The sequence below is a fragment of the Antechinus flavipes genome, chromosome 3, assembly GCF_016432865.1.
Source record: "Antechinus flavipes isolate AdamAnt ecotype Samford, QLD, Australia chromosome 3, AdamAnt_v2, whole genome shotgun sequence".
Lineage (NCBI taxonomy): Eukaryota > Metazoa > Chordata > Mammalia > Dasyuromorphia > Dasyuridae > Antechinus > Antechinus flavipes.
Genome location: NC_067400.1, coordinates 501,708,007 through 501,724,314, shown reverse-complemented (window position 1 = coordinate 501,724,314; position 16,308 = coordinate 501,708,007). Strand labels below are relative to the sequence as shown.

The 16,308-nt window shown below is 32.7% G+C and overlaps 1 protein-coding gene across 1 annotated transcript in view; it reads left to right on the top strand.

Moving 5' to 3' along the window:
* The window catches only part of GUCY1A2 (guanylate cyclase 1 soluble subunit alpha 2), a 423,060-nt gene that overhangs the window by 241,846 nt on the left and 164,906 nt on the right, over nucleotides 1-16,308 (top strand). Inside the window, exon 5 of the mRNA XM_051986919.1 lies at nucleotides 4,149-4,634. Coding sequence (XP_051842879.1) covers nucleotides 4,149-4,634 — 486 coding nt within the window. The remainder of the gene's footprint in view (nucleotides 1-4,148; nucleotides 4,635-16,308) is intronic.

Genomic DNA, 16,308 nt, shown 5'->3' with positions numbered 1-16,308 from the left:
AAGAATGGATAGAAAAAGGTTAGATGGCAAGAAAGTTAAGTGGTTTAGAATAAAATTCCCTGATAATGATTAATAGTCTGGGGAGAAGTCTATCATGGAATGCAACACATTTATGTCACTAACTATTTCATTCAACATTTTAAATTAATTATTTGAATAAAGAAATCATGGTTTGCTTATTATATTTGGAGATAGATTGTAGATTCAAGAAAAATAATGTGGATAGGATGGAAAAGTGGTTGAAGTTCATAAAATGAAATTTGATAAGTAAAGTCTTGCATTTGCGTTCCAAATACCATTTGTACAAGTATAACATAGGAAAGACATAATTAAAGACTGTATTTTTTTTAACTCTGTGAATTTTGGTGAATTATGGGCCTAAATATCACCAGTATGACATGACAAATAAACAAAAATGCAATTTTGAATTTAGTGTTCAGAAGGAGGAAAGTGTTACCTACATTGTCTGTTGTCACAGTCAGACTATATCTAGGCTATGTATTAAGTCCTGAATGTCACACTTTTGGAAGAATCCTGACATGTTGGGAGTGAATTCAAAGAACAATTAGGATAATGAGGGACTAATGATATCATGAAATCCAATTAAGCAACCCTAAGACATTTAACACACTTAAGTGAAAAGTTAGATGAGATTTAATGACCATTGTCAAATATGAAGTTTTCTTATAGAAGAGGAATTTGATCTTCTCTACTTGGTCCCAGAGATGCCAATGCAAGTTATAACGAAGCATAATTCAGCTTGTTAATACTTGTAGCTATCCATAAAAAGAGGAGGGTAGCTAGTTTCTAGTCCTGAAGGGCTTATGTAGAAATTTCATGATCATTTATTGAGGATATTGTAATCCTGACTCATTATTCAATCTATGATAGATGAAATGATTTCTGGAATCTCTTTGAATTCTACAATTCTGTTTTTTAAATAGCTTTACTGTAAACTCTTAGAGATCAGGAAATCATGTCTTTATAAACACATTAAATTAAATTCAGGTCATGTATCCAGTATGTACTTTCAAAAATAATTCCTTTTTAGTTTTCATAGAATGATCCATATATTATTTTAGTACTGTAATACAATTAAAATATAATATTATTGTGTTTATTATTTTTATTATGTTAATTTTTATCATATTAAGATAATATCATTGTCAATTTCCAAGAATTGATGATTAAGCATCTGTGGTAGGGTTAGGATTTTTATTCCCTACAGTTTTACAGCAAATTCAGTACTTTGTGCCCAGAGTCAAGTCTGCCTATTTCTTACATATCACAGTTTTTGAGGCCTTTTAGTTTAATTTATTTTGCATATTCCTTTTGGTTTATTTCAATTCAGTCTTCGTATAATTTAAGATGTAAAAAGCCTAGAAAGCACTTTCTATTTTGAGCTCTGTTTTCCAAGATTTCATAACTGTATTCCTTATGTTAAAACATATCTATTCCATAATACACATTAAAACATTCATAAATTATATAAGGTATGCTTTATTTCCAACTCAATAATTATAATTAGAGGTATGAGGACTTCAAAATGAATAACATATGATATTTTCCAATTAGAAACTGAATACATTTTTACAAGACACATAAATACAAGACACATAAGTTCTACTTGCTCACTTTATAAATATGGAAAAAACCCATATCTAAAGTTGTCCTTTAGTTATCTTGGGTTTTGGTTTTGAGGTTTTTTCTCAAGTGAAAAAGCAGGTAATTTTTTTTCTTTTTCCATTAAGACTCACTCATTGGAAAAAAAAAAAAAAACAAATTAAGGGCCAACCAACAGGTCACTATTAAATATTGCAAGAACTCTGCTCTACTCTACCCTGGTCAAAATACTTCTGGAGCCTCCTATTCAATTCCAGGTATTACATCTGAGGCATGACATTGATAAGTTGAAGTATATCCAAGAGAAAGTGACCAAGATAATGAGGGGCCTGGGAATCATCACATGTGAGGATCTACTTAAAGGAAATAAGTTGGTTAGATGGACAAGGTAAGATTAGCTTTCAGAGAATATTAAGTAGAAAGAATGGACTTGTTTTCCCTTGGTCCTAGGGAATGAATATTATAGTGGATTAGGTTTGAGTAGCATGTAAAGTGAAAAAAATTGCTATAAATGAGAGCTTCTTAAAGTGGAATGGAATGGCTTACTTTGGTAAGTTAGCCTTCATGTGACATCTTCAAACAGAGGGTGGATAACCACTACTTAGGCATGTTGTAGAAAATGATTCATATTCAGGGATTGATCATTCTAAACCTGAGATTTTATGAGAAATTATCAGTTAATTCAAGTGAGTTTTAGAGGCAGGCATGTGCAAAAAGGAATTTTTCTATTAAAAAATATCCTGTATAACATCTTTCCATGAGAAATCTTCCAGAAACATTTAGAATTACCACCCCCCTCTTTAAACTAAAATTAGAATTGTAAAGTGATTGCATTGGGTAACTCTTGAATCTAGTTTCCTACCAACTAATTTTCTAAATCCTTAGATTAGGCTTTGTGGGAATCTGGGATGATCTCAAGTGATTATACAAGTTGGATGTAATTGTTTTTAATATTTGGTTTGCAGCATGAACTGACATACAAGGATGAATTTTACTGTTCTGGTAGTTCTCTTTAGGTATATTGTTCTCATAGGAACATTAACCTGAAATATTATTGTATTCCCAAGAAGTTTTTCTTTAAGCAGGAGACAATAAACATACTCTTGTATGGTCAGTGTTAGGGTATGAGCTGTATCTGGAGGGGATGCACTAAGAAGACATCTGAGGAGGTAACAAGGGAATATCTTTTCTTCTTCTCAGTGCAATTAATACACTAGATCATTTCTCATGTGTTGAACCTCTGTTTCCTAGGGGGGACAAAAGAGAACCTGGAGAGAGATTTAGAGCTAGAATGGACCTTTAAGTTATATGGGTTTCTTTGTTCTCACTGCTTCAAGTTCCTTCCTGCTTCAATACAACCTCCACATACTTGTCAAAGTAATTTTCCTAAAACCCAGTTGAACTATGTTATTTTCTTCCACAATGAAATCCATTGACTTGCTATTACTTCTAGAATCAAACATAAACTATGTTTAGTATTTAAAGTCTTTCACATCCTAAATCTTACCTTTCTTTCCAGTCTTATATATTACTTCCTGTAATATATATCACAGTCTAGCTAAACTGGTATTCTTATTATGTAAGATATAGTAAGAATATATACTGACACATACTGCATATGTCTGGAGCTATCTATCAGTCTATCTATCCATAGTTCAATAAATATGGTACAGTCATTTTGAAAGAATATTTAGTTATAAATCCCTAGGTAGGTTCATCTAGAAAAGAATCACAATAATTTCTTGAGCTGTCTAATGTAATCTTCTTGTCATAGTACAGAGACTTTTAAATATATTGTTTGTGATTTTTATCAATGTACAGAATTTTTGTTGTGGAAACTTCTTTCACTACAAATAAACTACTCATCCATAGCCTTAGAGAACTGTCCTTGGGGTACTGAGGGTAAGAGAGTTGCCTATAGTTAAGTACCTTCATCAAAGTAGGACTTGGTTTTTTTCTGTCTACAAGCTGGACCTCTATATAATGCTGCTTGTTATTCATGCATAGCAATTACAGTTTTCAAAGTTGTACTTAGAGAGTCATAATAATTCATTTGAAAAGTTCACTTGATTATTTGTCCTATATAATATTAAATAACTGGGTTGGTGAATTTTTTTCCATGTAGAGTGATTTTTTCTGACTAAATTTGTCATTTTAGCCATTTTTCTGCTATGTGGACATAGGCAAAGTCTAGTATTATATCAAATCCATTATATCTAGTATTTTATCAAGATCACTGAATATTTTTCATAATCCTGTTTTTAAATTAGAAGGGTTTTGAATGGACCCCACACTCTTTTTCTAATTCAGTCTTTTCTTCCTTCTTTTAATTTTAGCAATGACCCATGGAACTACTAGTGTAATTTTTGACAGAGGGACCAGTTTTGATCTTAGCTATATGCTACATTCAAGTCTGATGAAACTGAATTCAAAACTAGTAGCATTTTGCATTGTCCTCTTAATCAACAATTACAGATTTTCTTGTAATAAAGAGTATCAATCTAAATTTCATTTTGATTTTTCAGGTGATGGAAGTCAAAGGACAGATGATCCACATTCCAGAATCAAATTCTATTTTATTTTTGGGCTCTCCATGTGTAGACAAGTTGGATGAACTCATGGGTCGTGGCCTGCATCTCTCAGATATCCCCATCCATGATGCAACTCGTGATGTGATATTGGTTGGGGAGCAGGCCAAAGCCCAAGATGGATTAAAGAAGCGGATGGATAAACTAAAGGCAACTTTAGAAAGAACTCACCAGGCTCTGGAAGAAGAGAAAAAGAAGACAGTGGACCTTCTGTTTTCCATTTTCCCTGGAGATGTAGCCCGACAGTTATGGCAAGGACAGCAAGTTCAGGCCAGAAAGTTTGATGATGTCACCATGCTCTTCTCTGACATAGTGGGTTTCACAGCTATCTGTGCTCAGTGTACTCCTATGCAAGTCATTAGCATGTTGAATGAGTTATACACCAGATTTGATCACCAATGTGGATTTCTGGACATTTACAAGGTAAATATGATTTTAGTTACTTACATCTATAAATCCCATTCAGAGTTCATCATGACAATGCCTCTTCCCATGTCAAAATGACTTGTCACAATGCTAAAATTTTCAGGTTAGAAAATATTTTTTGACAAAATAGATTTTTCAGTAATCAGTAATGCTCTAATTAAGAGAGCTTCATTTCAAGTACTATGGCTTAAAAAACTATTTCTCTAAACCTACCTTTATTAAGAGTTGATTTCCTTCATTTGCACATATAAATATGATTTTATTCCCTACTGATATTGCTCAGGAATACAGATTCTTCTGTCAGTCAGAATTCATTACTATAAAAAAGAGCAACTTCTGATTTTTGCCCAAGTCTAACTATTTATAACTCTGTGGTGGACCTTTTTTAGAAAGTGGGGGTTTTCTACAATATAAACTAAGCATTATATAATCTGATGGCTAAAGAAAGAGAAGCAGTGAGGAAGAATGCTGGAGTGTATAACTAAATCCTAGTTAACCTGCAGTTGGCACTTGGAAGGTTAAATAGTGATTAGGGACAAATAGAGCACGATATCTTCTGTGTAGCCAACTTGTGCCTAGGTTATTACTAATGGCAGCAGCAACACCATTTTCCCTATGGGATAAATGAAAAACATTTCATGATATGCATTAATCAGATGTTGATCTGATAAGAAGGGCTCTTCTTCTCTCTCCTATCAAGTTGTATTAGTGTCATGTTGCTTTCAGTCCCTTACTGTCAAATCAGTACTCCCATATTTTTGTGCAGAGAATTTCATGTGGGTTTCTCCCCTTCAGTGACTAATGTTTTGTTTCAATGGGGGAGAGCAAGTATTTGAGTGGGGATAAATAGTAAGTCTTTCCTCTTCTTCCTGCCTTAGCAATCCACACAGCCGCTCACTTCATTTTATAGCATTTTTTATGTAAAACAACTTTCAATGGAATCCATGCATTTTACTTTGTAGCCTTACAGAGAATGTTAGATAAGAATGTTAGATAAGACATGTTATTGAGTCTTCTTGGGAGAAAGTCATAATGCTGTTTATTTTTTAGCTCCATTGTAAAGCAAGTCAGCTCAAAAGGTTTCAACTGGAGCTCTTCTTAGGTGTATGCGTACTATGTAAATTATGCATGAGAGAATTGTTATATTACACCAAATGAGTTTGAAATTAATTGCAAATCTTTTAGGCTTTATTACTATATAATGGTAGTAGGGCTGCAGCTGATAGACTGAAGCTAAGTAGCCATGTACACATAGACGACCCTCCCCATGACTTAGGGACACCTATAGTGGGGAGGGTGGCTTATGAGAGATCTGCCAATATTTTCTCCTATGCTCTTTGGAAATTTAAGGAATTTAGGGTTGCCAGGCTCCTCCCTACACCCAAGCCAGGAAACTTTTTATTTTCCTTCTTTTCTCCCTCTCCCCTACATGCACTCAGGGACTTCTAGGGTCTCTGTCTGCCAGGAACACACATCATTAATAACTCTGCTCTATGATCCTAAAAGTCAGGGGAATGAAAAATAATCCTTTTCTGAAGAAATGGTTGAGGACCCCTTACTTAACAATATCTGTAAGTTAGGTTTTGAGGAAGGAAGGAAGAATGAATCTCCTGAGGCTACCATCACAGCTACAAGGTAAGAATGTAATTAGAGTTCAATGACATCAGCCTCAGATTCCCCAGAGATGAACTCAGGTTTTTCACAAAGCAAATCAGACTGTTGAAACAACCTTTCCATGAGATGACAAATTTTTATGCATATGATGCATTGTGGAAAAGGTAGAAATCATAGCAATAATATTAGAGATCAAGGTCTGAAAGAGAAAATATCACCATAGAAGATCTACTCTCTCTGTCACAATGGATTATGTTTTTCACTTGCTTCTACCATTCTACAAAAGAAAAATAAATGATACTGGACCTAAGAACCTTTTAAATCTTACTTGTTTAAAGTTCTGTCAGTCAATATATGAAATGACAAGATTTTTGGACACATAGTATACTGGACATTTTTGACCAGTATAGTATAGTGGAGAAGAATGGGTTTGAGTCTTGACTTTGATATTTAATTTGCTGCGTAATCTTGGATGTCATAACTTCTTTGGGCCTCAATTTCCTCATCTACAAAATCAAAATATTAATATTTGCATCATATACCACACAAATGTTTTCCTACAAAAAGTAAATATGTAAATTTTAAAACATTATATAAATACTATATGAGCATGAGTTATTATCATTATCTTAACTATTAAACCCATTACAAAGATAATCATTGTTCATATGATAGGAATTGGCTTAGAGAGAAAATTCCTTTGAGCATTTGCATATTTAGTTCATGTAACAGGCACTGTGCTAAGTGCTAAGCAAATAAAGAAAGCAAGAAATTATCCTTTACCTTCAAGGAGTTGACATTCTAGTGAAGAATGGTTAGAGATGACCTTAGAATTGAGACATACAAACTAAAAGATGTGCTTAGAAGATATGACCAGAGAGAAAAGGGTAAAATAGGAAAGAAGAAGAAGAGGAAAAAGAACAACAATAAGAAGAAGAACAAGAACAACAACAAGAACAAGAACAACAAGAATAAGAATAATAACTACAAGAACAAGAATAATAAGAACAACAAGAATGAGAAGAACAACAAAAACATCAACAAAAACAAGAACAATAACATCAACAAGAATAAGAAGAACAAGAAAAAGGAAGGAAGGAAGGAAAAAAGGAAAGAAGGGAGGAAGGAAGGAAAGAAGGAAAGAAGAATGAAAGAAAAAGGGAGGAAGGAGGGAGGAAGGAAAGAAGAGAAAGGAAGGAAGGAAGAAAAAAGAAAGAAGAGAAAGGAAGAGAAGGGAAGGAAAGAAGGAATAAATAAAGAGAAAGGAATGAAGGAAGAAAGAAAAAAGAAAGAGAAAGTAAGAGAAGAGAAGGAAGGAAGAAAAAGAAAGCAAAAGAAAGAAAGAAAAAAAGAAAGAAAGAACTGAATAGAGTTTAAAAATATCATCTATATGTGAAGGATATGTTTAGGGCTCCCTTTGGTGGGGTGTCATATTAGTTCAGGAAGGAAGGACAGAAATATGAGATTCAGCACTGGCCTGAGAAATAATGGATATTGAAATTTTAAGTGATGCCATTGCCACAGTAGCTAGAACTACACAAAACAAAACAGAACAAAAAAAGCCTTGGTTTTAATTAAGTCCAACCTTCTTATTTTCTGGATGAGGAAATTACCAATTGGGAAAGTTCAAAGATTTTCCCTTTGGTTAAAGCTTCTTAAATCGTGGGTCACAACCCTATATTATATAACTGAATTGGGGGATAAGGATGTTATGATTTATTATCAGTAAATGTTTTGTCTACCTATATTTTACAAAACTTAGTGTTGTATAAACATTTCTTGGAAGGGGTTATGAGTAGAAAAGTTTAAGAAAACTTGAGTTAGGTAACATAAGGGAATAAGGATTCAAACCAGATTTTCTGACTTCAAATCTACTTCTCTTTCTCATGGAAAAGGATCATAGATCTATAACCAGAAGAAACCTCAGAGGTTGTGTGGTTTAATCCCCTTATTGTAAAGATGAAGAAGTTTAGGCTCAGCAAAGTTAAGTGATTTGCCCAAGATTCCAAAGACTCCACTCAGGATCATAAATTTATTAAAAAATTAATTATAGCCTTTTATTTTCAAAATACATGGAGAGATGGTTTTCAACATTCCCCCTTGCAAAATCTTGTGTTTGAAATTTTTCCCCATTCCTTTTCCCCACCTCTCTTCCCTAGACATCAAATAATCCAATATGTTAAACATGTATGATTCTTCTAAATGTATTTCCACATTTATCGTGCTGTACAAGAAAAATCATATCAAAAAGTAAAACAAATGAGAAAAAAACAACTAAATAACAACAAAAAGGTGAAAATATCATATTGTGATCCATATTCCCCATTTTCCTCTTTCTGCATGCAAATGGCTCTCTCCATAACAAGTATATTAGAATTGGTCTGAACCACTGCATTGTTGAAAAAAAGCCAAGTTGATCAGAGTTGATCATCATATAATCTTGATGTTGCTGTGTATAATATACAAACATTTTTGCATTTGTGGGTACTTTTTCTTTTTTATGATCTCTTTGGGGTAGAGAATCAGGAAAGACATTACTGGATCAAAGGGTATGCACAGTTTGATAGAAAGGGAGATAGAAATCAAAATACTGCAACAGCCTTTCCATAGTATATAAATTAATTTTTTGACTAGGCAATTGAGGTTAAGTGACTTGCCCATAGTCACAAAACTCATAAGTGTTAAGTGTCTCAGGTTTTCCTGACTTTAGGGGAGGTACTCTACTGCACCATTTAGCTGCCTCTTGTACATAAAAATTTAAGTAATTCTAATTTCATAGGATCTAGAGATAGAAAGGTCCTTAGGCATCAGCTTCATCAACTTTCACACTTTTTATAAATGAGGAAAGGGACTGGAAAGTTATGGTGATTTAGCAAAGATTTACATAGATAGGAAGTGGCTGATTCAGGTTTTATTTTTTAATAGGATTTCATTTTTTTCAAATAAATGCAAGTGTAGTTTTCAACATTCACCTTTGCAAAACCTTGTGTTCCAAATATTTTTCCCTTTCTCCCTCCCTCTACTCTCCACAATACAACAAGCAATCTGACATAGGTTAAACATGTGCAATTCCTCTAAAAATATTTCCATTTTTGTCATGCTGCACAAGAAAAATCAGATCAAAAGAGGAAAAAAATGAGAAGGGAAAAAAAAACAGACAAAAACCAACAAAAACAAAAACAAAAGTTTAAAAGTACTATGCATTGATTGACATTCAGTTCCCATAGTTCTCTCTCTGAATATGGATGGCTCTTTCCATCATGTCTATTGGAATTATCTGAATAAGCTCATTCCTGAAGAGAGCCAAGTCCATCATAGTTGATCATCACATAATCTTGTTACTGTGTATAATGTTCTCTTAGTTCTTCTTGCTTCACTTAGCATTAGTTCATGTATTTCTCTCCAGGCCTTGCTGAAATAATTCTGAAGATTGTTTCCTATATAACAATAATATTCCTTAACATTAATATACCATGACTTATTTAGCCATCCCCATACTGATAGGCATCCACTTGATTTCCTCCCTTAATACAACAAAAGGAACATTTACAAACTTTTTTTGTACTTGTAGGTCACTTCCTCTCTTTTATGATGAAATTTTTTAAAAATTATGTTTAATACACATTATTTATAAATCAATTTGGAAGAGAAAAATCAGAGCAAAAAGGAAAAACCATGGGAAAGAAAAAAAGTGAACATAGTATATGTTGATTTACATTCAGTATCCGTAGTTCTTTATTCTGGATGCGGATGGCATTTTCTGTCCAAAGTCCACTGGGAATGAACTGAACCAGCTACACCCAGTGAAAGAACTCTGGAAGATGACTAAGAACCATTACATTGAATTCCCAATCCCTATATTTTTGCCTGCCTGCATTTTGGATTTCCTTCACAGGCTAATTGTACAATATTTCAGAGTCTGATTCTTTTTGTACAGCAAAATAATGGTTTGGTCCTGTATACTTATTTTGTATTTAATTTATACTTTAATATATTTAACAGCTACTGGTCATCCTGCCATCTAGGGGAGGGGGTAGGGGGAAGGAGGGGAAAAATTGGAACAAAAGGTTTGGCATTTGTCAATACTGTAAAATTACCCATGCATATAACTTGTAAATAAAAAGCTATTAAAAAAAAGTCCACTGGGATTGGTTTGGATCACTGAACCGTTGAGAAGAACCATGTCTTTCATAGTTGGTCATCACACATTCTTCTATTATTGCGTCCAATGTATTCTTAATTCTGATCATTTTGCTAGCATTGGTTTGTGTAAACTATTCTAGCCTTAGGAAAATCAGCTTGTTCATATTTATTATAGAACAATAATATTCCGTTATCTTCATATATCACAACTTGTTCAGCTATTACCCAATTGATGGAAATCTTTTCATTTTCCAATTCTTTACTACCACAAAAAGAGCTGCTGCAAATGTTTTTGCACCAACTGGGTCCTTTTCCCTCTTTTATGATTTCCTTGGAATACAAACCCAGTAATGGCACTGCTAGTTCAAAGGGCATAGCCCTTTGGGCATAGTTCCAAATTGCTCTCCAGAATGGTTGGATCATTTTACAACTCCACCAACAATTTATTGGTGTCCCAGTTTTCCCACGTCCTCTCCAACATTTATCAATAACTTATCCTGTCATTTTAACCAATCTGAGAAGTGTGATATAGTGCCTCAGAGTTGTTTTAATTTGCATTCTCTAATCAGTACTTATTTAGAACATTTTTTTCATATGATCATAGATGGCTTTACTTTCATCATCTGAAAATTGTTCATATTCTTTGATCATTTATCAATTGAGGAATGATTTGCATTCTTAAAAATTTGACACCATTTTCAAATTTTAGCTATGAGACCTTTATCAAAAGCACTGACTGTAAAGATTTTTTTTCCAGCTTTGTACTTCCCTTTTAATCTTGTTTGTTGTTGGCTTTGTGCAATACCTTTTTAATTTAATGTAATCGAAGTTGTCCATTTTGTTTTTCTGTAATGTTCTCTAGTTCTTCTTTGGTCTTAAAATCTTCCCTTTTGCAAAGATCTGATAGGTAAATTATCCTTTGCTCTCCTAAATTGTTTATGGTATCATTCTTTGTGCCCAAATCATATTTTTTTTTGGTATGGGGTGTGAGATGTAGATCTATGTTGAATTTCTAACCTATTATTTTTCAGTTTTCCCAGAAATTTTTGTCAAATAGTTCTTATTTCAGAAGCTTGAATTTGGGGGTTTATCAAATATTAGATTATTACAGGCTTTAATTATTATGTTGCGTATAGCTAATATATTCCACTGATCCACCATTCTGTTTCTTAATCAATATCTAATGGTTTGGATGATTGCTGCTTTATAACATAGTTTTAGGTTTGGTACTGCCAAGCCACCATCCTTTGTATTTTTTAATTTATGTCCTTGATATTCTTGATCTTTTCTTCTCCCAAATAAATTTTGTTATTTTTTCTAGCTCTATAAAATATTTTTTTGGCAATTTGTTTGGTATGACACTAAACAAGTACACTAATTTAGGCAGAATTGTAATCTTCACTTTTATTACCTGGGCAATTACCCATGAATAATTGATATTTTTCCAATTGTTTAATCTGACTTTATTTGTGTGAGAAGTGTTTTGTAATTGTGTTCATGTAGTTTTTGGGTTTGTCTTGGCACGTAGACCCTCAAGTATTTTATTTTGCAATAGCTATTTTAAATGGAATTTCTTTTTCTATTTCTTGCTAATGGGCTTTGTCAGTAATATATAGAAATGCTAATCATCTTTTTTATTTTATTTTGTTTATTTTATATGTGGGTTTATTTTATATTCTGCAACTTTGCTAAGGCTATAAATTGTTTTGAGTAGGTTTTTGGATGATTTTCTAGGATTCTGTAAGTATATAATCATATAATCTGCAAAGAAAGATAATTTTATTTCCTCATTGCCTTTGTAATTCCTTTAATTTCTTTTTCTTTTCTTATCGCTAAAACCAGCATTTCCAGTAGAATGTTGAATAATAGTGGTGATAGTGGGCATCCTTGTTTCACCACTGACCTTAATAGGAATGCATCCAGCTTCTCTCCATTAGAAATAATGCTTGCTGTTGGTTTTAGATAGATACTGAAACATGTTTTAAACCCAAATCTTTTAACTCTTTCCATTAATAGTTGTTAAGTATCCCATGTAGTGGGTGTGGTGTGAAATTGAAGTAAGCCCTTATCCCTTTTTTCATAGAGTTAACATTCTGGTTAGGAGAATATAGTAGATACACCTGTTCCCAGTCATTAAGTTTTATACAGTATTGAAATGTTTCCAGCTCTGTAGCTACACAGTTACTTAAGAATCACAAATTTGTTATGTAAGAAAACAGACTTGTTTTTCTCCTCCTCCCAGATTCACCAAGATCTTAAATTTGTGGAACTAATAACATAGAAAAAATAATTTGTTACCCACTTATTTTTCAGGTTACTGTTAAAAAAAGGAAACCAAGTGAAGATTTGTAGCCAAGAGGGATAATTTGAGATTGTGCTTCATATAATGCATTCAAAATCTGCTATGACAAAATAATATGCAAGTGTTCAAATTTATGGTTGTCTCTTCCTTGGTTGCCTCATTATTCTGTGCCCTCCTATCATTAGGGAGATGATACAATAACTAGTTGCAATGGCAATGGTAGATGTTAGCTAAATTAGGCTGTAATAAAAAAAAAGTTTCTGATAAAATCTCTAACTTACTGATTTTGCTAGAGGATGGAAACAGGATGTTGATAATACTATGCATATTTTATACATGGTGAAAACATGAAATGTTTAACTTGCTTAACTATAAAGATATTAAAAGTGGGTTAAGGATGAAGACAAAATGAAGCATGGCTTATGATTTTCTTGAAATTTTCTTGCAATTAGGAAAGAATGAATTCAGTAGTGCCCACTATGCTAATAGAATTTTTTAAAAAGATTTTCAAGGACTAAATATTGAAGTTCCAGTGGAAAAAATATAACTATTCTCAGTTCAGTTATTAAAAAAAAAAAAAAACCTTTGGTTTCACCACTGTCCTCCATACATACAAATTATAATTCCTTTGAATCTTTGTAGATGAGTTGTTTCATTAGTTTCTGTAACAAAGATTTTAATCTAGATCTGATTCTGGTTCTTCTCAAATTTATCTAGCAAGTTACACAAACCATACTTGAAGCTTTTTCAGCTTGCTACAAATTATATTTTGTTGGAATCCCCTTCAAGACCCAATGACCAATTTGTATTTAGACATGAAAATGTCTAAGAATTAGTATTAGTGGAGAAAAATATTTACAAAATATACTCATGTTTATACAAGTCAGTTGACAGAGATTTCCAAGCAATACTTTATAATCAATTTTATTTTAATTGAAGTCATAAATAGTGCCAAGTATAATCAAAAAATCTGTTGTCTAAGGGTCAATATAGCTGGCTTCAGAGAAACTAATAACATGAAGATTGGTTACCATTGACTAATTTCATTTTGCCTCAGCATCTTTCAGACACATGTAGGGTTAGAAGATAGAGTTCTGGACTCACTGCCAGGGTTCTTAAATCTGTCTTTATGTCCTGATTCTGATACCCCCTGGCTTTGTAACCCACATGTGAGCCATTTAATGGTGAAATTCTGAAATATTGTACTTCTCTAAAACTAGAAATTTCAGAGAAGATATTGAACTACAGATCTACGTTGTTTAAAAGTGTTTTCCCCTTTGGGAAGTTTCTCTAATTAGAAAAACAACCATCTTTATCATTACCATTTATTCCTATCATTTACTAAAACAGCACTATATTTTTTAAACAAAATTTTATTTTTGTAATCAGTAAAAATCTACTTTCTTCTCTCACAACCCCACTTTTCTCTAACTGAGAATGAAAGAGAAAACAAAATCCTACTAGAAACAGGGATTTTTTAAATTATTCAGTCCTTTCTAACTCTTTGTGACCCCATTTGAGGTTTTCTTGACAAAGATGCTGAATGGTTTAATATTTCATTCTTTAGCTCATTTTACAGATGAGAAAACTGAGGCAAATAGTGTTAAGTTGCCCAGGGTCACACATCTAATAATTATCTGAGGCTATATTTGAAGTCAGACCTCTTTTGAAATAGGTATACTCAAGTAAACAAATTTCTGTGTTGTCCTTGTTCAAAACAGATTTTGTGTCTGTGTGTTTTGTATGATTCTGCACTTTGTCTTTCACCTCTCTATCAAGAAACTTTTATCATATTTTCATCATGATTTCTCTAGGATCATGCTCAGTCATTATACTGATCAGAATTCCTAAGTTTTTCAAAGTGGTTTGTCTTTACAATATTGTTATTGTGACATAAATTATTCTCCTGATTCTGTTCATTTTGCTCTGCATCAGTCTTCCCATGTTTCTTTGAAACCACCCCTTTCATCATTTCTTATAGTGTTATAATATCCAATCATATTTATATACTCTAACTTGTTCAATTATTCCTCCAGTTGAAGGATACCCCTTCAGATTGCTGTTCTTTGCCATAACAAAAAGGGCTAAACATATTTTGTACATCCTTAGTTTGTTTTGCTTAAGAGTAATACCTTTCCTATCCTATTTTCTTTCTGATTCTGTTTCTTTTTTTTCCCTTTCCCTATTACCCTGTTGTATGATATACATTTCACTATCCAATTGTGTATTTCTATATTCTTCCCTCTTTTAACAAGTTCAGATGAGAGTGATGTTTGAGTATCAGCTAATTCATTCCTATATATATATATGTATATATGTCAATCTGTATACCCATATTAGATAATTTCTCCTAATTTCTCTCCCCACTTCCAATCTCAATGTATTTCTCTTCTTCATTGCATTCTTCTTTGAAAAGCACTTTAGATACAGAAGTACCCCTAAGCCTTCTGTTGACTAAACTCTTTTTATGTGATGCAAGAAAAATAGTATTTAGAGGAAACATATACATCATTTCTCCCATATTAGAGTTTAAACAGTTTATACTTGTTTTGTCCCTAGTGATTGATCATTAGTGGTTACCATATTATATTTCTTTTAACTTCTGTGTTTGAACTTAAAAGTTCCTAATTAGTTCTGGTCTTTGGTAATGCTTGAATGTTCTCTACTTTATTATTTTTCCCCTGTAGACTTATAGTGATATTTGCTGAATAAATTATTGACTGCTAGACTATATCCTTTGTCTTCAGGAACATCATATCCCAAGCTCTCCAATCATCTATAATTGTGGGAAAGACAATAAGTATTTGCATAGCATTTATTATGTGCTAAATGTATCATGCTATGTGCTAAGTATTGTATTAATTTAATATTAATAATGATTTATTTATTTATAATAATAAAATATTAATTAAGTATTGTCTCATTTGATCCTTCTATAGTGCTGGAAGATATATTTATTTTACAGTTAAGGAAATCAAGGCAAATAATTGATAAACGAGTCAGTTAGAGTCACATAGCTAGAGTCTATAGCTGGTTTTTAACTCAGCCTTTCCTGACTCCAGGCCCAGTGCTCTACCATAACAAATAGCTGCTTTTAAATCACTTGTGATCTTGACTGTGATTGTTTGCTACTTGAATTGTTTTTGACTAGCAGCTTGTAGTATGTTTTTCTGATATGGAAACTCTGGAGTTTGCCTATACTATTCCAGGGACTTTTCATTTTGGGGTATCTTTCAGGAAATGGATGGTAGATTCCTTCCATTTCCACTTTGTCCTCTGGCTCCATATTTTCTCTTTAGCTCTCTCCTATTTATTCATTTTTTAAAAACTTAAAAAAAAAACCAATTCTTGGTCATATCTACAAGAAATTCTAGTTGAATTTGTGCCTAAATTGTGTTTTCTTTTGAAATTTTGAGATTTTTCTTGTGGATATTTTGGTGTCATTCTTTTCTTCTTGGGATATGTCCAGAATATCTCTGTCACCATAATAACTTTTAATATGGAAAAAAAAATTTTGATTGCTCCTTCTTGCAGCCTGCTTTCTGATTCCTGACTTGATGTTAGGGACAGGCTCTATGTACCTTTGAAGGGAAAGTCTGGGTTTGCTATTCT